The sequence below is a fragment of the Musa acuminata genome, chromosome BXJ3-4, assembly GCF_036884655.1.
Source record: "Musa acuminata AAA Group cultivar baxijiao chromosome BXJ3-4, Cavendish_Baxijiao_AAA, whole genome shotgun sequence".
NCBI classification, from domain to species: Eukaryota; Viridiplantae; Streptophyta; class Magnoliopsida; order Zingiberales; family Musaceae; genus Musa; species Musa acuminata.
The window spans coordinates 47,386,232-47,412,400 of record NC_088352.1 but is presented as its reverse complement, the minus strand read 5'-3'; the positions used below and the strand labels follow the sequence as shown (position 1 = coordinate 47,412,400).

Genomic DNA, 26,169 nt, shown 5'->3' with positions numbered 1-26,169 from the left:
ATTTATAACACTTCATATGTTTTGGTACAATCTAATATACAATTCTTCATTTTTTTTTTTGGTGATACATGTTGGTATACCGTCAAATATACTGCCAACCCTATAATATTGGTGTCGGACTAATATTTTATTTTTGGTTTCGGATCAACATCCATATATGTTGCTTTAATGAGGATATTAGTGCGTATATAAATTTTGAAATAATACATATACAAATACAAGTACTATAAGGGTATACATATGTGTAAAAAGGAATTATAAAAAGGTAAGTAAAAATAAATGGTTAAATATAAAACACCCAATTTATAGAATTCAATTTAGAGGGATGAATGTGTAAATCAATGGTTTTGTGGTGGGAGATGTGCAATCATTCCAAGAATAAAAATAAATGAGGAAGAGGGCGGTGAAGAAAGCGATGGGAACCTAAGAAATATAATTCCAAAAGCCGGTGGGTTTTGAGAGAGGAATCCCAGCAAATTACAAATACAGCACTCCTTTTTTTTTCTTATTTCTTTCGCCCTGTCCTCTAACCCCTTTCCTCTCGTCATCGGAGAAAGCAGACCGAGACAGGACGATTTTTATACCCCCCGCAGCTCCGATCTCATTTCTTGATTCCTCTCGATCCCTTCGGAGCGGGATCAAGATGTCGTCCCCGAGCAAGCGCCGCGAGATGGACCTGATGAAACTGTAGATCTCCTCAGAAAAAAAAGAACCCGACCTTGATCCGATGATATTGTTTCGTTTCGTTTGCCCTGATCATGTTCTTGTTTCCTGTGGTGGGCAGGATGATGAGTGACTACAAGGTGGAGACGGTTAACGATGGGATACAAGAATTCTTTGTGGATTTCCATGGCCCGAGCGAGAGTAATCCCATCCGCTATTTGTTCCTGCCTCGGGTTCCTTTTTTGCTTGACGATCTGATTTTTTTATTAGGAGTCGGCACTCTGTATTGCTTGTTTTGGTTCCCTTTCTTGATTAGTGTCTTGTCGGTTTTAGATGTTGGAGAGTAGCAGCGAGTTGATACTATTTGTTTTGTTGAGGCTTTCATCTCTTTTTCTTTCCCTTTTAACATTTCCTTGTTAATCAGAAAGAGAGCTTGTATTTTGGTTTTGACATGTTTGATATTTGATTTACTAGTTTCTGTAGGTCATATCACCTCAACTGCTTGCTCAACTTTGGTTCCTTTTTCGCTGTTGCAATGAGATTTAGAGGTTAAAATTTTAGCATTAATGTGTGCGATTGTGATTTTTGGATTAGTCATTGAAAATGATTAGATTGGCTATGCAGCCCTTTATATTTGATCGCTAGTGTTTTATATTTGATATTTTAGTGGAACTATTTTTTTGCCTCTCGATACTTGATCATTTCGTTTACTTTTGTTGGACTCGCTGGTGGTAAAGTAAGAGGGTTTCTTGTTTAATTGTTGACATTACAGGTCTTTATCAAGGAGGAGTGTGGAGGGTGAGGGTGGAACTGCCAGATGCTTATCCTTACAAATCTCCATCAATTGGCTTTGTTAATAAGATATATCATCCTAATGTAGATGAAATGTGAGTGTTTGAGTGCAATTTTATCTTGTTTCATTTTTCCAGTAAAATATATTCTTCCACTTCCTCTAACTTTTTGTTACCCACTGACAATGATTTAGACAAACTCTGAATATTAAGATTTCACATATTTAGCCTGCCAAATTTGCAGGTCTGGTTCAGTTTGTTTGGATGTCATCAACCAAACTTGGAGTCCCATGTTTGGTAATATAACTTACCCCTTATCATTTTCATCCGTTTAATTGATAATTGGCATATAATGCAATGTGTGATAGCTGACAATTAGCCAATTCTGTTTGTTGGAAGTTAATGATCTGCTATTTTTCTGTCAGATCTTGTCAATGTATTCGAAGTTTTCCTTCCACAACTTCTTTTATATCCAAATCCTTCAGATCCATTGAATGGGGAGGCTGCAGCACTAATGATGCGTGATCGACCTGCTTATGAACAAAAAGTGAAAGGTGATGGATTTTTTTTATCTTAATGTATATGTTTATAGATTCTACATATTTCATGCTTGTTTTATCTCTCATCTATGCACTTTTTAGGTTCGTTCCATCATCTGTAAGATGATAGCAGTCTGCAACAGTCTCCTAACAGAGTCCTATACAAACATTTTGTGCACATGAATCTAGGGACTTCATTTTGATAGAGAGATAAAAGTTGCCCAATTAGGTGGTTTTCTCCCATCAGTTTGGTGTTTATTTATTGCACTGAACTGCGTCTGTTGGAAGCTTGCTCTTGCGTATCTGTTTCTAGTGAATATGTTGGAATGTATCAAAATGAGGTAGCATATGAGGTTAGAAGGGTAAACTGAGAGTGAGGGTCCAGATGTATCTGTTTGTAGTGAATATGTTAGAATGTATCAAAATGAGGTAGCGTATGAGCCTATGAGGTTAAAAGGATAAACTGAGAGTGAGGGTCCAGATCCAAAAGAACTAATTATATAGTGACAAGTATAAATAAAACAAGCTCATTCTTTGCATTTTCTGTCCTGTGTTTGTGTCTGAATTGTAAAATTAATGGTCCTCTTTTGTAAACTAGTAAATCGCGTTGCCAGAACTACAAGGATGATGGATTATAATTTGAAATCTTTGCATCAACTATTTGTCTTCCGGCTGTGAGGTTCTAGCTTGGTAACACCCAGAATGATGATGGCATACCTGAAAATTAGATGTCGTGGGGAGAGTGTTGCATTAAGTGATTTTCAATATAAGCTAATCTAATTATATGTGAAGGTGGCAAGAGATAGTTGAAAAGTAATTGACTGTTGGCTTTACTTCACCAATAAGGAAAAAGGAGTAGAATTTTACTTGTGACTTTCCACCAGATGTGGAGTTGTTAAAAGTTAAGTTGGAATGATGGTTTGGAGAATAAGCAACCAAAATAATTAACCAATTAAAAATTTCCACCTTTTCTAAGTTGGTTGTTTCGATTGTATGTATGCTAAAAAAGATTTGATTCTTTATCTGATGAATCAAATAATCAATGAGATTAATTTCTTCCTGTGAAGTTTGTATTAGTAGTATCATTTCTGTTTTCCTAATAAATGCTACTTAGCAAATAAAACATATCTTCTAAAGCAATTTTAACTGTTTTGATCTTCTGATATTACAAATTCTGTTCCAAATATTTTAAATTTACTTGGGTCAGGCATTGGTTGTAGATGCTGAGTTATTCCTTTCGCTGTTGCTTAGATGTTAGTTTTGTCTTGACAGTGTTTTTTTGGTTTTGTAAAAAATAAAAGTAAATCATTCTAATATAAGTTGGTGTAGAAATTTTGAGAACTTTTTTCTTATTTGTTGAAGTTGATAAAGAATACTGAGGGATACAGTGTGTGGTATTAATGCCATGTGCCTTACCTAATAATCTTACACCTAGTGCACCTAAAGAAAAGAAATACAGATATTACCCAACCAGACCACAATAGCTTCATGATTTGGAAATATTTCATCATCAGAATTTGTTTATTCTCCATTATCTTTATGAATCAGTCTAAGTTAGGAGCAATCAATTGTGAATCGGATCAGCGTTAACCAGTGTAGTAATTAAACCCGTTTATTTGCATCAGGTTTTCAGCATTCTCATAGGAAAGAACCTAAGTATTACTTTATTATATTCGCCACTTTCCTGCTTTCTTGCAGCATGAATCTAGTTACTACATGCAGCATCGATGCAGCTAAGGGATTAGTGGACTGTATCATGTGGAAGTATAGCATGATATAGTGCAAAAGGAAAGTAGTGAATACATTTGGCTTTCATTTTCATGTTATTTAGCATATTTAATGGGTTGACGAAAGATTCTAAAGTAGTTTATCTTGCCAGAATTTGCGAACCATTGGACATATCTGTATTTCTGAAACTAATTTATTTTTGACATGATTTATTTCTGCTAATAAATCAGTTGTATAAGAGTAGTGGCTAATTCCTGGACCTGCAGTAAACAAAATTGAGACAGCATATATGTTGGCTGCTGAAGTGTGATAGAGGATCTAATGTTAGTCTCGACTCATTATTTATCTCATTCGGAACCAAAATACCTTTACAGTTTTTTTTTTTTTTTAATTTCTATGTAAACTGAATTATGCTGTTGAAAAGACTAGCTATTCTATGTTGTTTTTAAAGATTTTTCAATCTTTTGTATTCCAGTTTCTAATTGCTCCTGTTTTTCCCTCATTATCCAGAATACTGTAAAAAATATGCAAAGCCTGAAGACATAGGCGCTTCTCCTGAAGATGAATCAAGCGAGGAAGAGCTGAGTGAAGATGAATATGATTCTAGTGATGAGCAAGTGGTGGGAAAACCTGACCCTTGACATGCATTATCTTGTTTCAGATACCCGCTGGAAAATCAAACTCTTTCATTTCTTGGTGCCATTGTAAATAAGCATACTCAAATCATGAATTTATTTATGGTTCATTGCATGAATGGACTTAGTGGGACCAGGTGCTGGAGTGGAGCACTCCATGTAGATCCAAGACTTGGATTTCAAGATCACTCATGCTCTGCCATGCCATCCCCTTTTTAAAGTCATCTCAAGTTGTTGTTGTTGTTGTTGTTTTCTAATTTCTCTTCGGATCGTTAGCTGTCCCCAATTGACTTTTGCCCTGTTCAGCCCTAAATGAGAACCATCTTAAAGAGTTTGATTATATTTTGGTATGACATTCTTAAGCTCTGAGCTTTTGTTGAAACTTAATTCATCCCCTTCGCATGAATCCTCTCTACTTTTTAAAGTATGTCATCCTAAATAAGATTGTGTAATTCAACAAAATGGATATATATTTCCTACCAACAGTTGTGTTTCTGGTATCGATTTTGGTGACTTCAACAACTGATATATTCCATCAGCAGTTTGAAGTATGCGTCTGCATCACCGTTCTCTCTTTAACTTGGTTTGTGGTGCTCCTGTTCCGTGTGTGTGTGTGTGTGCGTGCGTGTCTGTGGTGGAATGGGCTTTTATTTTTTATCTTTACATTTTTTATTTTTTCCTCTTGATGTTTTTTCTAGCCTCTCTTTTCTCTCTGAAAGGTCATCATCCTCTACCCGTCTTCCCCCCCATCCCCAGCTATATGTATACCTTACCTCGTGTGTCCGTTCCTCACCGGAATTTGGTCATCAAAGTTGAAAAGGTATGCCCTCTTCATTCATGGCCTTTTGTTTCTACATGCTTCTCTTCCCTTCCTCTCGTTCCTTTTCCCAGTAAGCAATTCTACTTACTTCTTCTTCTGCTCTTACAGCTAATCTCTGTATATTTTGACTGGGTTTGCTTTGTCTCTTGTCTTTTGTGGCTGCATGAAATGATCCAACTTCACAACCAAGTTCCCTGCTGATGATAGCTTACTTTGATTAACACCTATAAAAGGAAGGGAAGATGACTTCTAGTTAGCAATCACTTTGAAGCTCTTGTTTATACTTCACCCTATAATAGACTTACATCATATGTAGCTTATATAAGTGTTTCACCCAATAACATTTAGGCTCTCTCTCTCTCTCTCTCTAATAATAATAAAATGGAGTTCCAGCTGTTACTATTACAGACTAACTCGTATTTTTAAGGAATGCATTAGATAGCACTGAGAGGGTATTTGAATGAGGATTTGTAGGTCGTTTCTTAGGTTTGGGTCAGAGTAAGACGGAATTCTCGAGTACTTACTTTATCTGTTGTTATTCCCCCATAAAACTATTTAGTGCGTGTAAAGGGAGAAATGGATTCGCTCTAAATGGGCTGGCCCATTATAAATCTTGTAGGCCCAAACAGGGAGGCCCTAATTTGGACCGGAGCCGTTCCCCTTCTATATGCCGCTCCATTTTGTCTCTCCGTGTGTCAACCCTACCCCACCGCCGCCATCCTCATCGCTTCCCCCCGCTTCCGGGGGCGGGCAACTTCTCACCGCGTCCACGCGTCTTTCTTCTCTTCGACCTCGCGACCGGGTCCGGCTTCGTCGCTGGCACCTCGGACGGCGGCTCCGAAGCTCCAGGAGCTAGGTGGGAGAGGACCGGCGTGGAGGTCTTCCCTCCTCGCTGACATCCGCTGACCAAGGTTTGATCTAATTTCCCAAATCATCTTTCTCGGTCGCTCATACCATGAATCTTAAATCGGAGCCATTTATGGCCGTCTGATGATCTTTTCCTTGGCGATGAAGCGACCACAGTCTTCTATTTCTTTCCATATGTGCACAACTGCCAAATCCATATCGAGACGAAGTTCCTTCGTTAGATAGTTAGATTTGTGATACTTGCCTTGATCGTAATAAGTCTGCTAATTCCTTGTCTTTTTGGTTTGGTGGGTACAATTTGACTGTCTGTCTTTTTAGGTACCTGAAATTTGTTCAGTTCTAATAATTCCTTTTTTACTGGATGTTAGGATTTGGAAATGGAAAAGCATGGTCGAAAACCTGAACCCAACATCTTTGCAAGCGTATGGCGTTTCTTGCGTAGGTGCCTCTTTCTTGTGCTCGCCCTTGGTCCTATGCCCAACCATATCGCATTCATCATGGACGGGAACCGGAGATACGCCAAGCGAAGGAATGTGAAAGAAGGCACCGGTCATGGTGTTGGATTCACGACTCTTACCTCTATTTGTCAATACTGTTATGAAATGGGCGTGAAGTATGTGACCGTGTATGCTTTCAGTATTGACAACTTCAAGCGAAAACCAGAGGAGGTCCAGTCGCTTATGGATCTGATGAAGGAAAAGATTGATGAGTTGTTAGAGGAGGATAGCATTGTGCAAAAATATGGTTTTAGGATCAACTTCTGGGGAAGCCTGGACCTGTTGAGTGAGCCGGTAAGGTTGGCAGCTGAGAAGGTAATGACACACACTGCCGATAACACTGGGCCAGTTCTCTCGATCTGCGTCGCCTATACTTCCACCAATGAGATCATGCGAGCCATCAAAAAATCGTGTGCGAGGAAGAGCTTCAGAACACAAGGGTATGTGAATTGTGACGGTGAATCGGTGTGCGAGGACAACAACGGTTACGTTACTGTGGCTGATTTAGAGGAGAACTTAGACACTGCTGATTGCCCAGACCCTGACATTGTTATTAGGACATCAGGGGAGGCTCGGCTGAGTAATTTTCTTCTTTGGCAGACTTCGTTGAGCCACTTGCAAAATCCAAACCCGCTGTGGCCTGAATTTTCTCTTAGGAACCTAGTCTGGGCTATCTTGGAGTACCAGAAGATCTATCCTTACTTGGAAGCAAGGAGAAGACTGGCTAAGAAGGAAAACTAAACCTGCTTATGATGCTTTGCTTTTGAGGCTTGTCATGCTATTCTGGATGTTATTGTACACTGTGGTTTTGAGCTTGTTTATCATCATCATGTGGGAGCACTGCTCTTGAGCCTTGCCTTCCAAGTATCATTTAGTTTGGTTGCTTTGTTGTCGCATTGAAGTGATGGATCAATGGTGGCGTCCCTCCATCTCCAATGTGAGATTGAAAAGGAAGGATGTACTGAAGATTATTATTCTTGTGAACAGAGGCATTTTGGTTGGAACATATCCAAGGCTGTCACAGTCGAGCTTTTCTTCTTGCCTATATATATATATATATATATATATATATATATATATATATATATGTATACACATATATACATATTTGTATGTATATATATATATATATATATATATATGTATATGAATACATAGATAAAATTAATTAATAAATTTATAAATTCATCAATTAATTTTATCATCAAAATTTGGGATTCAATAAGAATAAAAAAAAAAACAAATGTTATTTTCATGGAGTAACAATGCAGAGATTGAGATGAAGCTAATTATAGGGGGATTTGCAATTGTAGCATTCGCAATAGGAAGGATGCTCATTTCGATCCGAAGAAACTCGATGAGTGATCAATCACAGACGATCCTATGATGTTTTGCTTCCCATTTATTCGGACCAACAGTTGTGTAGGTTAAACAGATCACATAATCGTTGTTTTTGATGCGAGGGATACAAAAGAGGAGGAAGGAGAGTTGAGGGATACAAAAGAGGAGGAAGGAGAGTTAGGAAGAACATGAGCATCATAATGTGTTTCGACTCATGAATTACTCATATGAATGACTAATTGGTACATGCAAGTTTCTCGTTATTAAATAAGCGATTGATCAAACTCATAATCATTCCTTCACCCAAGCATAATTCACAATCAAATTATAACATCATGTGTATATACTTGTATTGTAACATTTGATTAGGAATGACATGAGATATAGAAAACTTCTTTTCTTACAAAATTCTGTAGATTATATCAAGTATATTACTATTTTTAATTAATTTTGATTTTTTGAGATACTCATTAACAAAACAAATAATAGAAAAATTAAACAATCTTATGATAATTATAAATAATAGGAGAATTAATAATTTGCTATCGAATCCGTTTAGAGATCCGACCCGATTTGTGGACAGGTGTCCGAAGCGGGGCGCCTCCTTTTTTATCCACGCCGTCGGAACTCTACTACCACGTGGGTGCTTCGCTGTCGCCACCCACAGGCCAAAATAAGGCATAAAGAAACACGAGTCCGATCCCCTTCGACTTCGCCTGTCTTTCTTGCCCTTCTCCCTGATTTCCTCGGCGAGCATCAGATCCCGCCTCCTCTCTCTCCGTTACCCGCTCACTCTCTCCGGCTGCGAGAAGTTCCGTGAAGAAGCGGGCAAGAATGGAGGAGAACGGCAGCGGCGTGGAGGAGATGAACGGCAACGGATCGGTCTCGTCGCCCGCCGGTAATCCTCGGGAGCTTTCATTTTCTCGACTCTTTCGATTCTTGCCTCAGCCTCTTGTAGGTCGGGTTCGGATTCGGGGGTTGTCTGGTGCCGCACATGCGATGCGGTGGGTTATGCCAGGGGGCGTTTGAGTGATTGAACCTGTGGATCTTGTTTCGGGGGTGTTTTGGGTTGGGTTGGATGTGAAAATGGAAGCTTCTAATTAGTATGAGAATGTGATCTCAGATTAGAGAATCGGTCCTTTTGATGCGTTTTGAGGAACGGCGGATCTCAAGAGTGAAGTTTGCTGATTCAGGCCAGATGGGGAATTCTGGACTGGTTTTATGTCCCCACTGTTGAGCGGACAAGTAACTGAGAGGAAGTTGTCCAAGAATCACTCTATTGCAATGAACCTAAAGGGTTAACCATACGGTGCATTGAAAGCGATCGTTATTGCAATTGTGGGTTCGGTTTTAGCGCTGGATCTTTGCTGGTACTAGTTTAAGAAGGTTTACCAAGTTGTTTTTTTTTTCCATTTTTCTTCATGATGTGGTCCCCTGTATCCATAGAAAAACAATGTATTAGTTCTTTGATTCTTTCCCCCATCTCTTGTCATTGTTCTTTCTCAGGCTAGAGACATATTAGATTTTTTTAAAGAAATTATCGGTTCACTTAGAGTTGTCTCTTGTTGTTTCTACCATTGTCCTCTGCAGGAGATGTGTGAACAACTCTACGTTAGCAAAGACCCAAAGCTTATTAAGTTATATATATATATATATATATATATATATATATATATATATATATATATATATATATATATATATATTATATGTTGCTTAATCATTATAGTGAAATTTTTATTGCTCCAGTGCAAGTCAGTTGCTAGCAAGTGGTGATCACATCTTTGTTGCCTTTCGTGATTTGAGAAACTTTAAACTTATGGCCCTTGGACATTCAATTTTAACTCCAGATGTTTCTCTTTGATTTGAAGCATAATGTAAGGTTCTCATTTGAAATATATAGCTTTTCAAGTCGAGAGTCTCTGGGCCTTATGTTCAGAAGAAGCTAGTTTTGTGACTAGTTACAAAAATGAAATGAATTCTTGTACTTCAATAAATTCTAGAGTCATTCTATAAACAGTGAAATTCAAATAACATTTTTTTAATCATCGCCATTACATCTTGATTATTCTAGTTTTGATTGCTTAAAATGAAGCTGGAATTATTAATTGATTCTGCTTTCTGTATATGCCAAACTTGTGGTAACATGAATCAGCTGATTTTCTACTGTCCAAGAAGTCAAAATTTTCTTTTGTATTATTGTGCAATGTCTAAATTCTTTTTTTTGCCATTTCTAGTTGACAGAAGTCTTCCTAGGGCAAATACGATGCCTGGAGGAACAAACTGTCCTGAAAGATTAGAAACAACCCCAGTCAAGCCAAATCTGGAAAGGTCAAAGACTGAGAGACGAAAGCAAAGTATTCCCCATGATGATCCAACAGCTCAATTGTTTGATGATAAGATTTCTGATAAACAGAAGGTTTGAGCCTCTTGGCATCCTATAGTTTTTGGTGTGTGTTGTAATTTGATGTATTACAAGAGTTTTCTTTAGTATATAGCATTTGATGCTGCAAAATTGTTGTTACTTTACATCTGTTTCCACATAGTCAGTTTCAATTTATATGTTGAGACAATCTACTACTGTTGCATTGATCTCTTTAACTAAGGGCTTGTTTGACCTTTGGTGGCTTAAAAAATTGAAACATAAATTTTTAGAGTCACAGTGGTTCTGTCTTTTTATTTCTTTGTATGGTGCAGATGAAGATGCTAAATCGAATTGCTACAGTGAAAGATGATGGAACTGTTGTGGTTGATGTTCCGAGCAATCTTGAAGCTACATCATTAGAAGTAGAATCCGAGGATGCATATGGTGAAACAGTTGATGAAGAGCCACTAGATTCGACAGATCTCCAATATCGACCTCCTATGCAAATTGTCATTCTTATTGTTGGGACACGAGGTGATGTGCAGCCCTTTGTTGCGATTGGAAAACGCTTGCAGGTTAGCTATCTCGAATTGTGATGTATTACTAATAATTACCATCAGTATATATTTTGTAACTCACTTCAGGTTTTTGTCTTTACGGTATAACAGGTCGTTTTACTCCATTCTGAGTAAAATTATAAAAGCATCTGGAAAGATTATCTTGGATTTATTTTTTTAATTTTTAAACTTTGCTAATTGTTTATGATGTTGTTGTTGCCAAAGTTCATGTATTTTTGTTCATCTTGATTTTAGTATGTTGAGATCACCCTTTATGCACTTGGGACTTGACATAAATGAATTAAGAATTTTTGTTCCAAAAGGATTTTTGTCTTATTGGATTAGTATAAGAAACTCATTCAGAAAGACATATTTTGGATGTTTTTGGTTGAAGATTCCCTCATGACATGTAATAATCAATTTATATCTTTAAATGGTTCATATTGTTGCCATTGCTAGTAATTCTCAATTTCAGAAAGAAATGTGCTTACTACAAATTTTGGAATATAATCTTTTTTTTATATTTTATATTGGAATATTAGTTCTATTTACAATGGACATCCTTCTCAGGTGTTTAACCAAACAGTGTTGTTGGTATATGTACTTGCTTTATTTGATATTAACATTTTACATTTTAGATTACTATATTGTGACTATTGAATATGTTTATATAGGATTATGGTCATCGTGTTAGACTAGCAACTCATGCAAATTTCAAGGAGTTTGTATTGACTGCTGGACTGGAATTCTTTCCTTTAGGTGGAGACCCAAAGGTCCTTGCTGAGTGTATGTGCATCATTTCTTAACTTGTTAATTAAAGTCAAATGAATGTATGTTTTGATAGTTTTTGCTTTATATCATGCACTGTTAATTTTCCAGATATGGTGAAGAATAAAGGGTTCTTACCTTCTGCACCTTCCGAGATACCTATTCAACGTAAACAGATTAAAGAAATCATTTTTTCATTACTTCCTGCCTGCAAGGATCCTGATGTCGACACTGGTATTCCTTTCAAAGCGGATGCCATAATTGCAAATCCACCGGCATATGGTTAGTTTCATCTGAATCTCTGTATTGTTACCTGAAAGTAGCATAGGTTCTTTTTTTGCTCTTGGTTTTTGTTATTGCATATAGAGATTATTAGAATCCATTATTTATCTTCCAAGAACATAGAAATTGATATATGACAACACTACCCTAAGTAAACAGACCTCTGTTTTATTAATACAAGTTAAACATTTGGCAGATTTAAGACTAAATAAAACAGAAATTGTAGAAACTTGACGAAAATCTTAAAATTGAAGAAACTACATGGTTTATATCAAGGAATGCAATTTAGGTATCGTTGCTAGCCGAACCGATACGGATTTGATATGTGCCGAGGCATTAGAAGTGAGAAAGAAGAGGAGGAGAAGAGGTGGTGTGGCTGCAGAGGAGGATGAGGAGGTGGAGGTGGAAGAGGAGAGAAGTACCACCGTGGGTGGGGGTGGGAGGCCCTAGTGCACTTATAGGGTTTGGTGCCATGATGAGGGTATGCAGACATGTAGATCAATGTGGTGTGTTTGATTTGGTTTCTACGGAGTCCTTTCCATTTTGTTCCTATTGGTAGGGTCAAAACCAACATGATATCAGCACCTGAGACAAAAATAATCCTTTGATAGAGGAGTATTATCGACATTGTATAAATAAAATGTGGAGTTTGGAAAGGGTTAATGTATGCAGCCTTAGGTTGTTTTGGTTTCAACCTTGATAATCCATGGTCTAAAGTTGGGAAGAACAAACACGATGATTTGGGTGATGTACCCGTGTTCGACATGTGTCGTACACAGATTCGTCTCCGACACAACCGAACATCATTCAACATGCGTCTTTTTTTATTTTTATTTTTTTAATTCGTTGGATACGCCGTTTGTGTGTCGGACTCGGTGGTCGCGTGTGGAGACGTCTAGGAACCTTCAGAATCTGGCTCGATGGCACGTACGGAGGTGTCGGGAACCTCTAGAATCCTTCTTCCTCACGGATTCAGGGAGGATTTTGGCATTAAATACCTCTTGTCCCGATTGAACCCTAGCACATTACCAGCCTTCCCTTTGTTGTCATTGTGTATCATCGGACCATCCGCCCTGAGTGCCTCTCTGTAGAGTCACGCGTTGCCATTGTGCATCGTGGGACCATCCACCCCATGCACCCCTTTGCAGAGGCAGAGTTGCATGCTATCGTCGGACCATCCACCCCGAGTGCCCCTCTACAGAGGTGAAGTCACACGCTGCCATAGGACCATCCGTCCCGAGTGCCCGTCTGCAGAAGCAGAGTCGTGCACTATTGTCGCCCCTTTATAAAGCTTCTTCCTCAGTCATGTGGCGTCGCAAGCCAAAGGTTTAACGTATACTAATGTTTAGCTTTTTTTACTGCTAAAGATATTATTAACATATAATTATTTTTTATTCTTTTTGATTTTTTAATCTGGGTTTTTTTTATTACTTCTGATTAAACTATTAACATATTATTAACCTATTTTATTTTTTATTTTTTTTAATCTTAGTTATTTTACTACTTCTGATTAAATTGTTAACATATTAGTAACCTATCTTTTTTTTTATCTGAGTTTTTTACTGCTTCTGAATCCCTGATTAAATTACTATAATAATTTGAATAAACTGTAAATTGTATAAACTATAATTGTTATAATAACTTTGTTAAATTGTAAAATATAATAATTTGAGTAATATATAAAACTCATGTAAATAATATATATATATATATATATATATATAAGTGTCCTTGCCGTGTCTATATCCTATTTTTTTTTTAAATGATGTGTTGTTGTGTTCGTGTTGTGTCAGTGTCCCATGTCTGTGTCTATGCTTCTTAGGTCTAAAGGAACACGGTCCACTCTCTTCATTAATGTATGAATGGTTTAATAAGTAGTGAGAACTACATTAAGCACTTTGTAAATGGAAAAAAATTGACAATGGAGAAATCTTATGATTTGAAATTTCAAATCAAACCCCGTTATGCTAGCTACTTTGGCGAATAGTTATTGGGGCATAGTTGCAAAGATACAATGGGTTGGGGAGAGTATCATGGTGATGACTCTTCATTCAATTTGTTTATGTTGTCTTTAGGGAAGTAAGAGTTAAACTAATGGTGAACTAGGAGGGAGTCATGTTAAATAAGTTACGGATTTTTACAAACACTAATTTATAATGTTCCCCCTTATGGGAACTAACTCTGGAGGTGGAACAAAAGACAAAGGTCAGGCTCAACCTCCTAGCAAGTAGCACTTATAAGTATAATAAAGATTGCTTTATACAGTTCACGTGATGTTTGGCTAGCAACAATAAATAGTTCAATAGAATATGACTACGGTATGATTCCTAATGGAATATGAGCATATTCTACAGGATTTGCATATTTTCAGAAAATTGTTCTCTACCAATCCTGTGTTTTTCCTTCCTATTTTTTGATTCAATTCTTTATTAATCTTTTGAAAGATGGAATAACATAATTACCTATGGGAACTAAGCCACTATTAATCGGAACAGAAAAAAATTAAAGTGTTTATTATAGTTATATATGGGAACTAAACAATCATTAATTATCATACTTGTCATGATAATTTAATTATACATGTTGTAATTAACGAAAGGTTATTAGTTTTCTTGTTGCTAAGTTGATGTTTTATCGATTCGATAAAACTAAAGATACCTTGATAAATCTTTGTTAAGGAAATATTTCCTTGATCAAATCATCAAGATGATGCAAGACATAGTGGAAGTTGTATGGATTATATCATTATTTGACTAATCAATCAAGCTACAAGATACCTTTTCACGATTCGTGTTTTTTATGGTTTTTTGAAGGAAGATTGTCTTTCATATTTTCTTTGCAAGGAATTGCCATCATTATGCAAGGGTCTTAAATTTCATATTTGTTGCATCCTTAATGATTGAAAAACAAGTTGATATCATCTTTAATGGCATACTCACATACAAGAACAAAAATGAAGTTTTAGCTGTGGTTCAAAGCTTAGGTGCATTATTAAGCTTTGCTACTGACATTTACCAACTATTTTGTCTAAAATAATATCTTGAAGAGTTGAAGACCTCAAGTTGTTCCAAAGTAGCATTTGAGTTTATAGTATGTTAACTATGCAGCAATGTTCATTGCTACTAGTGTTGTCTTTCATGCTAGTGTAAACAAGTTAATGACTGTCGTTGATGTGAAAAATATGAGAACTTGATGGTTGTTTGTTTGACTAATAACATTGCATTGTATGAATCTCAGAGTTGGGAAATGTCGATATATCTGGCCCTATATAAAGGCATTTATATGCTGCTTCGTTGAGTTTTTTCTTCTTTGTTTATAAGCTTGTTTGGATTCCATAATCCTATGCTAAATCAAGTTACTTGTTTAGCATTTAAGCAAATTCAATTGTCTTATTAAATAGAAATATTTTGTTTCATTACATGCACATGGGAAAGTTGAACATATTTGGCATAGTTTGATGAGCTTGCACAATATGGGAACTTGTAGGAAAATGCGTATAATATGTAAAGTTTAACCATTTATTTTAGGTGTGACTAACAATTGGTGATGATGAATTTCTTTCTATATTTGTTTCATTCCTTTTTTGTGATGATGAAGTTGCCTTCATAATTTGCAATTTGACTTTCAAGTTTAATCATTGACTTGGATTTGCTTATTCAGGACATACCCATGTAGCTGAGGCGCTGAAAATACCAATTCACATTATTTTCACAATGCCATGGACGTGAGATCTTATTTCCCTTTTTTCATTCTGGTTTAGCATATCATAAATTTTAGGTTATGGTAATGTTTACCTATCTTCCAATTGAAGTTATTAATTTAAATATTCATATGCTTAATCGGCTTTTAGCTAAACCTAAATGTGGAAGTGTGTTTATCTAATTATTTGTCACAATTTCAGACCAACTAGTGAATTTCCGCATCCTCTTTCCCGTGTCAAGCAATCTGCTGGATATAGAGTAAGAATAATATTTCCCACTCTCAACTGTTAATAAGTGATGTTGCTTGGTTGGTTATTTTTTTGTGTATCAAAATATCAAAGTATTCTTGAACATGTCTGATTAATCTGGTTAAGAACTCGAGTGTGGTATAGTATTGTATATGTAAGCTAGTCCAAGGAGCTTATTTGTGCTTTTGACATCAGCTTAGGTTTTATAATTTTTATAGTATGTTATTGAATTATTTCGGAGATTTTATCCATAGATTTCAAATCCTGGTATGGGCTGGGGAGATACATTTGACTAGATTGGTATCCATATTGCTGAGATTGGTATCAACCGAGAGAAAATTCTTAAAAAATAATAATATTATTAAAAGATAAAAGATCTATAGGATATAAAAATAAAAATATAGTTTTTAATGAAAAAAATTAATATGTATATGTAGCTTGGAGCTTCTATATCCACCATATAGGTGCATTTTTAGATGATGTAGATTATTTGTGTGTTTTTTGACATTTCCTCTATATCATGGTATACCTGATCCCATATAGGGTTAAGGGCTACGTTTTGTTTTCTTCTTTTTTTGTTCTTGTATCGTTTCCTTCTCTGTCTTATCGATGCTAGATGATAAATATTACAATGGTGGTAGATGATAAATATGTTGGTTCTAACAAATAGCAAATAATATCAACATTTCTTCTATTTTATATTAATTATATTTTTGCCTTTAGTTAACAACGATTTTCTTATTCTCCTTATCTTTTATAATTTTTTTCCTTCTGAGGTTGTCAAATCAACTAGTATTAGCTAAATCTGGTTGTGTTTGATCGATTCTAGCTAATTCTAATCAATTTCTGACTACAAAGCTAATAAATTGATCAAAACTGGATTGTTTTTAGAAAAGTTTATATAAAATGGGCATATCATATTGGAATGACCAATGCAATTTGTTTTGATTGGCATCTTGTATACATTTGAGCTATTTGTTGTGCTCTCTGCTGATTAAGAATATTTTTGTTCTATTTTGCAGCTTTCGTATCAGATTGTCGATTCTATGATTTGGCTTGGAATACGGGATATGATAAATGATTTTAGAAAAAGAAAGTTGAAACTGCGACCGGTGACTTATTTAAGTGGTGCACAGGATTCTGCCTCTGACATACCTCATGCATATATATGGAGCCCACATCTTGTTCCAAAACCAAAAGGTAATTCTTTAAATTAAGAGGCTATTGATTAATCGATTGGTTTGCCTGTAAATGTTAAACTACATCATGGAATGAATCATAAAAAAAAACTACGCCATGAAATGTAAATATTAGATGATATGACATGAGAACACAAATTTAGACTCAAATAATAGGTCAGTATGGGGTTGAATGTTAAATGTTCTAATGTTCTATATTATTTTTTGCTAGCAACTGGCTCATGACTCTAATCATTTTTTTTTAATTTTTTGTTTTGGTTTTATTAACATGACAAAAAAAGTATGTCATATGAACTATTCCACTATTAGGAAACAAAAGGAACAACAATTGCAACAAATATTTTATCTACCTTAGAAAAGTAATGTATGTTTTATGTTATAATGTGTAACTATCCATAAGTGTAAAAATATATTTCGTTTTGATAGTTGGTGTAGGCAAGTGTGACAATTCTTCTTCGACATAAACCTGTCTATTTTGAATCTTTTTTATTGTTACTGTCTGCAGATTGGGGATCCAAAATTGATGTGGTTGGATTTTGTTTCCTTGACCTTGCATCAAATTATGAACCTCCAGAATCACTTGTGAAATGGCTGGAAGCTGGTGAAAAGCCTATTTATATTGGTTTTGGTAGCCTTGTAAGTTCAGTCATCTCAAAAGAAACTATGCATTTATCAACCTTAGCATCTGCAAAGTACTATTGCTTCCTGAGTGCACTTACCTTGTTTTGCATTCCCTCAAAAGATTCTTAGAATCATCGATGCTAGTTGACATTAACATACTATGCATTAGTTTCTGTAGATATAGTATTGATTTTATCCTTCTTGTAGGTGTGCTGATTTGTAATCATGACACCATTTGTAAAACCTTAACTAAGTAGATTTCTATGTTGGTTTTCTGACTTGCTTGAGTCTTTATATTGACTCTAGCATGTTTGATAAATCTTCTGGCATATCAGTCATTGTAGTGTCATAGACATGCTGTATGCTTTATTATAAATATGTTGCTTTAATTTCTTGGTACACAAAGAAAGTGATTTTTTGGGTTGGCCAGATTTGTTTCATCCAAAACTTGACCATCTTGTAATATGGCATATTAAAAACTGCATATATGAGATTTTAGATATCAAGATTATTCATGAGAAGTTGCAGCATACCCTATCATTCTTGTAATTTAGAATATTAATATTGACTCTAACCAATTAGTCTGTGCTGGTAAGTCACTCTCATTATTGTGATTCTTTGGTGATAAGATTGAGTTAGTACAGAGGGCAATCAATATTTTGCACCTTCTTTTTTAATTGAATTCTGTCTCTCTGTTTATCCTTTCTTTCCCTTTTTGTGTCCACCTCATATCTTTTTATAGGAAATTTCATATATTTTTGGAATGTAATGGCATGATGGTCCATGAGGAAAATGGTATGATTCTAAAAGGGTATATTATATGATGGATGGCTTAATATTGTATCGATGATGATTTCAAGACAGTCATGAAAGTGAGGAGCTTCCAAATTCATCTATAATGCAAATTCATCTGGCTTATTAAGTTTCATGTTTGTTTGTGCGGGATGGAACTTTGGTTTTAGATTAAGAGATGAAGGAACGAAAAAAAGAGGTCTTATCCACGATATCATATGCTAATGATAAAGGACATGTTTGCCCTTTTGATAAGTTGTCAAATGGCAAGTTGTTAGATTGGACCAATGTCTAGCGCAGTATGGAAAATCATTTTGCTGATTGCATCCCACCCATCCATTCAGCCCGAGGGGAAACTCAAAAAGGGCAGCCCTATGCATGTGTCTTCCACCAATATGGGCTCGGTGGTCATAGTTTTGCTCCTGCAAGTACAAAGGTTAGTGTTGTAGCCAAAACCCTAATTAACCAGATCATAAAGAAGCAAAACTTACCATAGTCAGAACGTTTTTGGGATAAACTACAGCAAGGAAACTCTTCCATGCCTTCTCAAAGAATAGTCATGGTGGCAATTAAGTTGAATTCCTAAGCTCTAGGCTCTATGAAAATTGTAATTATTTAAGCATGAGCCTGATCAACTGTTAATATCATGAACTGGTCTCAACTTTTTAATACTGTTAAACCAGTATCTAATTCAATAGTGGATACATAGTCATCTTCAAATGCTTGGATTGTCATGTTATTTTCTATAAATTTTCTTGATAAGTTGCTCCACTTGTATTATTATCATGATACTTTTTACTGTGTACAAAATATGGAATTTCACTGTTGGTAGGGATTGTCATCAGACTCATCTCAATTACAAATTCTCTCCTACAATGCCTCTCTTAGTGTGTATGATGTTTTATCATAAGAACCCTGGTCCTCCTTTGTTACAATTTTTTTTTTCATTATTGTTCACTTTTTATTTTGATATTTTATGAGTAGCCTGTTCAAGAGCCTGAAAAAATGACGGAGATTATTGTGGAGGCACTGAGTATCACTAAACAGAGAGGCATCATTAACAAGGGCTGGGGTGGCCTTGGGAATTGTAAGCATAATATTTATATTACAGTTTATATTTGTTCGTCTTTGGATGGTTGGCCTCGACAAATAATTCAAAAGTATACCTTTTTTTTTTCAGTGGCAGAACCCAAGGATTTTGTTTACTCATTGGATAATGTTCCACATGACTGGCTATTCTTGCAGTGCAAGGCAGTGGTAAGCCTCAGATTTAACGCTTATGGTATATGTTATTGCTACTTTTGGTTGTTGTATGAAGCCAGATCTTTTATGACATTTATTGAGGAAAGCAGGAACCTTATAATATGTGGATTTATCCGATTTGCAGGCGTCTGCTTGTGCATGACCCTGTGTGATAGCTGCATTGGGTCTTAATGTTGTTAAGTTACAACTAATGATTAAGTAGTGTATTTGTAGGATTTTATGTTTACTAAAGCTTATCATTTTCATTAGTGGGATTTTCCCATCATTTTTGTTAAATGTGTTTTTCCTTTCTCTCGACCAAGCACCCAGTCGAATTGGAAAACATAAATCAATGTAATGCTGAGTCTAGATTACTGAACAAGAAATATCAGAAGCTGCTTGAAATATGTGGATGTCCGAGAAATCTGTTTGTATGATTAGTTTTGTAATTCTTTCCTCTAGGAAAATAAGAAGGTTGATTCGCTGAAAAAGACTTCTGTTTTTAAAATTTTCTGTCTAAGGCTGTCCTTTTTGGTTTCTGATCACCCACGCAGTGTTTCCCTCAAGGATTAGGAGCTTGATCTAGTGACAATACTGAGGGCTGGGTTTACCATCAGGTGGGCTTATCGTTCGGTACCAATCACGTGATGGGCTGAAGTCGAGCAGTAAGCATGGTTCACAGCGGTTACCACCCCTATACCGCTCATAAGGTCTCATTGTTCACCCAGACTAGTAAATACTGATCAATATCTATCAATCCGAGTGAAATCATAGTGTACCAATTTGAAAATGTGCCCATCTTAGATTGTACTTTTGGGGAAAATGGAAGGATATGTTGGCTCCTAACATGTCCTTAATATTATCGAGGGACAAGAGGGTTCAGAACAATGTTATGCATGTGCCAATGCACCATCATAAGGTAGTTATACGGACTTCACAGTTTACACATAAATATGCCTGTAAGGTAGGCAAATTTTAGTACCTGAAGAAATATGTACCTGTTTGAATTCAATCTTATTTTTTTCTAGACATTCATTTCTCTAAATTAGTAATATACTAAGTTATATAGAATGTCAAAGACACAATGCTAGTTAGTGAAATTATGAGTCTTCCTCTGAATTGATTGTTGTGGTTTGCATCTCAGGTGCATCATGGCGGGGCTGGAACAACTGCTGCTGGGCTTAAGGCTGCTGTACTAATTTTCATATGTTTTAGTTTGCTTTTCGCTGTTCTTATATTCCAAACAAAATTTGCTTATTAACCATGGCTTTGTAGTGTCCGACAACCATCATACCTTTCTTCGGTGATCAACCCTTTTGGGGAGAGCGAGTGCATGCTAGGGGACTAGGACCTTCACCTATTCCTGTCGATCAATTTTCATTGCAGAAGTTGGTCGATGCAATAAACTTTATGATGAAACCCGAGGTGGATATACTTGATCTTTTTTCTCTTATTTATTGTTTTTGTTCCTATCATCACATTGATAGTTCTTTTTCAAGTTGTCCTTTTAGAGTTTAAGTATTTTTTTAAATATGACTTGGAATTAAAATCTGATTGGTAGTTAATTTTTACAAGCATTATATACTTTCTTAATGGTTGTTGGTACTTGACATAATCATACTAGTAAGATATTAGGTCTGCAATACAGTGATATACAATTTTGCATATTTTGGTTGGCTCAACAGCCATTTTAATGCCATAATCATGGAAGTAAATTTATTCATTCTTTCTTATTAACAATCTTTGATTGATAAGCCTTCCTTTTCTTCCGTTTGGATGCTTACTGTCAAATAGTTTGTCTTCCATCTCAAAAAAGTCATTATTGTTTCTATTCATATATTTTCTGTTAGCCATGTGTTATAATTTTGTTCATTTCTTCTTTAAATACCTCAATATGAAAAAAATCACAACTCCATTTTATCAAAAACAAACACAATGTCACAATAGATAGGTGGTGGTTCTGTGGTAAAACACAGCAGTGACTAGTATGAGAACTAGATGAGAGAAAACCACTTATTGCCATACTGAGATTGATATTGACTCTTTCTTATTTGCAGCAAATCATAAAATCAGATCTCATTATCTATGTTTACTATCTAAGCATCCGATTGGTGCTAAATTAACATACAAACTTCATTTTGCGTCTTATTGTTGGTCCTTAAAACCTTAATTAGTATTTAGAGTTGAAGTTGAATATTAGAATTCACTCTTGAATTTGAATATTAGCATTCATGTCAACTTTCACTCTCCATTATTTGAGTATTGTCTCCTATTATGATTTGTGTTTCTTGCTTCTAATATTTGTATGTTATGTCAGTATGATTGCTTTAGATTGATAAAAAACATGATTGAGCATGTATGGATCTCTCAAATTTATAGGTTAAGAAAAATGTTATGGCACTATCAAATGTCATGGAAACAAAGGATGGTGTTTATGAAGTAATGAAAGTATTTTTAAAAATTGATCATGAGGTGGTAATTTTAGAGGAAGATGTTTTAAAAATACTTTTACTGTTTCAGAAACACCATCCTCTATTTTCATGATCTTGGCCAATGCCATGACATTTTCCTTGATTGTAAATTTGAGAGATCCATACAAGCTCAATCCTAGTTCTTATCATCAGTACTAAAGCAATCATACTAAAATAATATGCAGATATTAATGGTAAAAAGTACAAACCACAATAGGAGACAATATTCAAATAATATTCAAATAATGGTGAGTGATTTGACATAAATATTCAAATTCAAGAGTGAATGCTAATATTCAAATTCACTCCTGAATTTGAATGTTAACATTCATGTTAATTTTCACTTATCATTATTTAAGTGTTGTCTCCTATTGTGGTTTATGTTTTTTGCTTTTAATATTTGCTCAGTATAATTATTTTAGTGCCTATAAGAAACATTATTGAGTATGTATGGATCTCTCAAATTTACAAGTGAAGAAAAATGTTGTGACACTAACCATGGAAACAAAGGATGGTGTTTTTGGAGAAAAATATTTCAAAGATGCTTTCAGCTTTAGAAACACCATTCTTTATTCCCATGGCCTTGGCCAACGTCAGGATTTTTTCCTTGACTATAAATTTGAGGGATCCATACAAGTTCAATATTATTTCTTATCAGCACTAAAACAATCATACTGAAATAATATGCAAATATTAACAATAAAAAGCACAAATCACAATCGGAGATAATACTCAAATAATGGTGATAATGGTGAGTGAAAGTTGACATTAATATTGAAATTCACTTTTGAATTTGAATACTAACATTTATGTCAACTTTCACTCATTATTTTAAGTGTTATCTGGTTTGTGTTTTTTACTTTTAATATTTGTATGTTCTATTAGTATGATTGCTTTAACAGTGTTGAGAAGAAACACGAGTACGTACGAATCTCTCAAATTTATAAGTTAAGAAAAATGTTGTAGCACTAGCAAAGGTCATAGAAATAATAGATGGTGTTTCTAGAGTAATGAAAGTATTTTTGAAATCTCTTCCTCTAAAATTAATCTTGAGGTGGCAATTTTAGAGGAAGATGTTTTAAAAAATATTTCCATTGCTCCAGAAACTTCATCTTCTGTTTTCATTGTCTTGGCTAGTGCCATGACATTTTCCTTGACTATAAATTTAAGAGATTCGTACAATCTCAATCTTATTTTTTATCCATACAAATCATAATAGGAGATAATACTTAAACAAGGACGAGTGAAAATTGACATGAATATTCAAATTCAAGAGTGAATGCTAATATTTAAATTCAATCCTGAATTTGAATACTAGCATTCGTGTCAACTTTCAATGACCATTATTTAATAGTTGTCTCATGTTGCGGTTTATGATTTTTGCTTCTAATATTTACATTATGTCGGTATGATTGTTTCAGTGAAATAAGATTTGAACTTATATGAATCTCTAAAATTTATAGGTCAAAGAAAATGCCTTGATATTGGCCAAGTCCATGGAAACCGAGGATGGTGTTTCTGGAGCAGTGAAAGCATTTTTGAAACATCTTCCTCCAAAATTATCATCTCAGGATACTTTTGAATCCTCAGCCTTCATGGATCCTTTGCTCGCCCCAGTGAAAAAATGCTTTGGTTGTTCCTAAACCTCATCCTATTTCTTTTTTTACACCTGATCTGCACATTCATCGGTCATCAATTTTACAGCCTTGGAGGTCATGTGATCTATGTATAATTTATATGTAGAAGTTTGTATCGTATTTCTTGTATTCTTTGTTAAAACAACACATCTTCTCCTTCGATGTAATCCGATGTATGTTCAGTACGAGGAGAGTCTCAACAAATTTGGCTCATCTTTTGAGATATAGGACCAAAGTTCATCGAAGTCAAGATGGAGATTTAGATTGGTGCATGTTTTGTCATCCCCCCCCCCACCTGCTTTTCTGCTTAGATAATCCATGACGGTTTCTTGTTTCCTGCAAACAGAAAAGTAAGTTGGTGGAGCATTATATCTCATGTTTGTAAAATTATTCTTCGTGATCAAAGCTTCCAATGTGTCTGCTCTTCATTCGTTTATCATTCGGTACTATAATTCATTCACTACTGCTGTTCTACCTTCGTGCATCACATTCATTATTAACTCTCATGCTCATAATATTTTGGCATTCATGTTAGATTCTGTTGGTGCCAGATATCATCATCTTAAACATATTGCAGCCATCAACACTGAATCGGCACAGAGTAATAAACGATGGAAGAGGATCTTACCATTCAATATACAGAAGTTGAGATTTCCTAAAGAACTCTTCCATCCATGCCATCGAGAAGACCTGACCACAGCCCTTTCACCGGCGGCAACTGTGCCACTAGCGCATTCCAGGGAGGGTAGCCGACGCCACTCCCACGAACTCGACCATCCATGCGCAGAGAGAGATACCTACAAATCCAACCCGAGTCTTATGGAAGCAGCTAAAATTAAAAACCAAGTCAAACATACGACAGAATACTTACACTGGTGAATCGAGCGAGACATTGGCCAACTTCTTCTGTTCATCTAACCATCTGCAAATGAAGCAAATATAAGAATGATAAAAGGATATGTTTGGCCCGAATTAATATCCCTTACTTGGCCCATTCAGAAGTGTAAAGAGGACTCAGCCGCCACAGCCTCTTCTTTTTGTCGACGATCGCCTCATCCTCTTCATCAGTCTCGTCGAGGTCAAACCTAGGCGTATTCCCATCTGTAGCAAAAGGAACGACGAGCACTCCTCGCTCCACAAGTCCATCCGTGTAAGGTTTGCTACGGGCGAAGGAATCAGCAATGTACGAGGCAGGACCGGCGAGAATGACAAGACGTGCGACTCCCCTCAGATCACCGACCGCGATGCTTCTATTCCCGTCCACCCGAAGCTTAAGCTTGGAGAGGTTTTCCTCCCTCGATAACTTTGCTAGCTGAGCATTTTTGGCACTGCTCTCCCTCGTATACAGAAATGCAAAAAACAGAACTGCTCCGAGATCTATCCCAAACCCCTTTAAAATCTCAGGGAGGTCTGCGGCTCTTGACGAATTGACAAGAGCAGGAACCAACCGCGTGATGGAAATCAATCCTCCCAAAGCACCACTTGCCATGAACGCAAGATAGAAGAACATCCGCACCGAACGAAATGGTGAGAGGACTTCACTTCTTATCTTGGCTGTTGAACTAGAGACAAAAAAAAAACGAAATTTAAATCTAAAAAAAAGACCTCTTTTTTCCGAGAAATTGAAGAACAGGGTGACATTACTATAATTCTTGTTGAAATCAGAAAGACAGGAGACGTAACGCTAGTTACCAAGACATAAATAAGCCCTAACAGCAATCATTCGGATCTTTCCAATTCGAGCGCAAAGAAACAAGAAGCAAGAGGGGTGGACTCGTCGATGACCTGATCTCGGTGGAAGGCGACGGCTTGTTGGCCGCCGAGCAGCGGAAGATGTGGGGCCGCCGCTTCGTCGGGCCAAGGCGCTCCCCCGGGGGTCGAGGAGAGGAGCAACCACCTCCGCTTACGAGAGGTGCAGATGTTGGCGCCAGAGACAGGGCTCGATGACGAACCGGGCATGAGATGAGGAGAGAGGCGAGCGCCGGAGCTGCCATGGCCGTTCTCGTTGCGCGCACCTCCTCCCACTTCTGCGGCTCTGCTACCGTGAAGAAGCCACGACTGGCGTTTGCTCGACCACGCCATTCCGTGGCTCATATTATAGCAGTGTGCGACTTACTGGAAAAATTACACATATATCCTTCATATTTTCTTATTTTTATATTTACCCCTATAAACTATATATATATATATATATATATATATATATATATATATATATATATATATATATATATGTATATATCTATATATATATATATATATGTATATATGTATATATGTATATATATATATGTATATATGTATATATGTATATATATATATATATGTATATATGTATATATGTATATATATATGTATATATATATATATATGTATATATATATATATATGTGTATATATATATG

At 35.9% G+C, this 26,169-nt stretch overlaps 4 protein-coding genes across 6 annotated transcripts; 3 read left to right on the top strand and 1 right to left on the bottom strand.

Annotated features, from left to right (window-relative positions):
- Positions 1–459: 459 nt before the first annotated feature.
- On the top strand, positions 460–4,696 carry LOC135636819 (ubiquitin-conjugating enzyme E2 4-like). Its single transcript, XM_065148886.1, has 6 exons — positions 460–687; positions 785–864; positions 1,436–1,550; positions 1,699–1,751; positions 1,880–2,008; positions 4,232–4,696. Exons 1-6 carry the CDS (start codon positions 644–646, stop codon positions 4,360–4,362), a joined length of 552 nt encoding a protein of 183 aa, XP_065004958.1. The 5' UTR covers positions 460–643; the 3' UTR covers positions 4,363–4,696.
- A 353-nt stretch (positions 4,697–5,049) lies between these two features.
- On the top strand, positions 5,050–7,546 carry LOC135636818 (dehydrodolichyl diphosphate synthase CPT3-like). 2 transcript variants are annotated; one of them, XM_065148884.1, is made up of 2 exons: positions 5,050–5,176; positions 6,412–7,546. In XM_065148884.1, the coding sequence occupies exons 1-2, from the start codon at positions 5,117–5,119 to the stop codon at positions 7,279–7,281; spliced, it is 930 nt and encodes a 309-aa protein (XP_065004956.1). In that variant the 5' UTR covers positions 5,050–5,116; the 3' UTR covers positions 7,282–7,546. The 2 variants fall into 2 exon arrangements, with proteins under 2 accessions (XP_065004956.1, XP_065004957.1); XM_065148885.1 differs by lacking the exon at positions 5,050–5,176 and adding an exon at positions 5,846–6,087.
- A 994-nt stretch (positions 7,547–8,540) lies between these two features.
- On the top strand, positions 8,541–24,014 carry LOC135635503 (sterol 3-beta-glucosyltransferase UGT80A2-like). The gene is made up of 14 exons (XM_065146608.1): positions 8,541–8,779; positions 10,119–10,300; positions 10,579–10,821; positions 11,478–11,589; positions 11,683–11,853; positions 15,514–15,577; positions 15,755–15,812; positions 16,825–17,002; positions 17,507–17,637; positions 19,399–19,501; positions 19,595–19,671; positions 20,801–20,848; positions 20,932–21,081; positions 23,591–24,014. The coding sequence occupies exons 1-14, from the start codon at positions 8,716–8,718 to the stop codon at positions 23,768–23,770; spliced, it is 1,761 nt and encodes a 586-aa protein (XP_065002680.1). The 5' UTR covers positions 8,541–8,715; the 3' UTR covers positions 23,771–24,014.
- Positions 23,841–25,838, bottom strand: LOC135635504 (protein LOW PSII ACCUMULATION 1, chloroplastic-like). 2 transcript variants are annotated; one of them, XM_065146610.1, is made up of 5 exons: positions 25,550–25,838; positions 24,751–25,326; positions 24,636–24,686; positions 24,393–24,561; positions 23,841–24,100 (listed from the first exon to the last, which is right to left on the bottom strand). In XM_065146610.1, the coding sequence occupies exons 1-4, from the start codon at positions 25,756–25,758 to the stop codon at positions 24,420–24,422; spliced, it is 978 nt and encodes a 325-aa protein (XP_065002682.1). In that variant the 5' UTR covers positions 25,759–25,838; the 3' UTR covers positions 23,841–24,100; positions 24,393–24,419. The 2 variants fall into 2 exon arrangements, with proteins under 2 accessions (XP_065002682.1, XP_065002681.1); XM_065146609.1 differs by lacking the exon at positions 23,841–24,100 and having other exon boundaries at positions 24,271–24,561.
- Between the last annotated feature and the right edge of the window lie 331 nt (positions 25,839–26,169).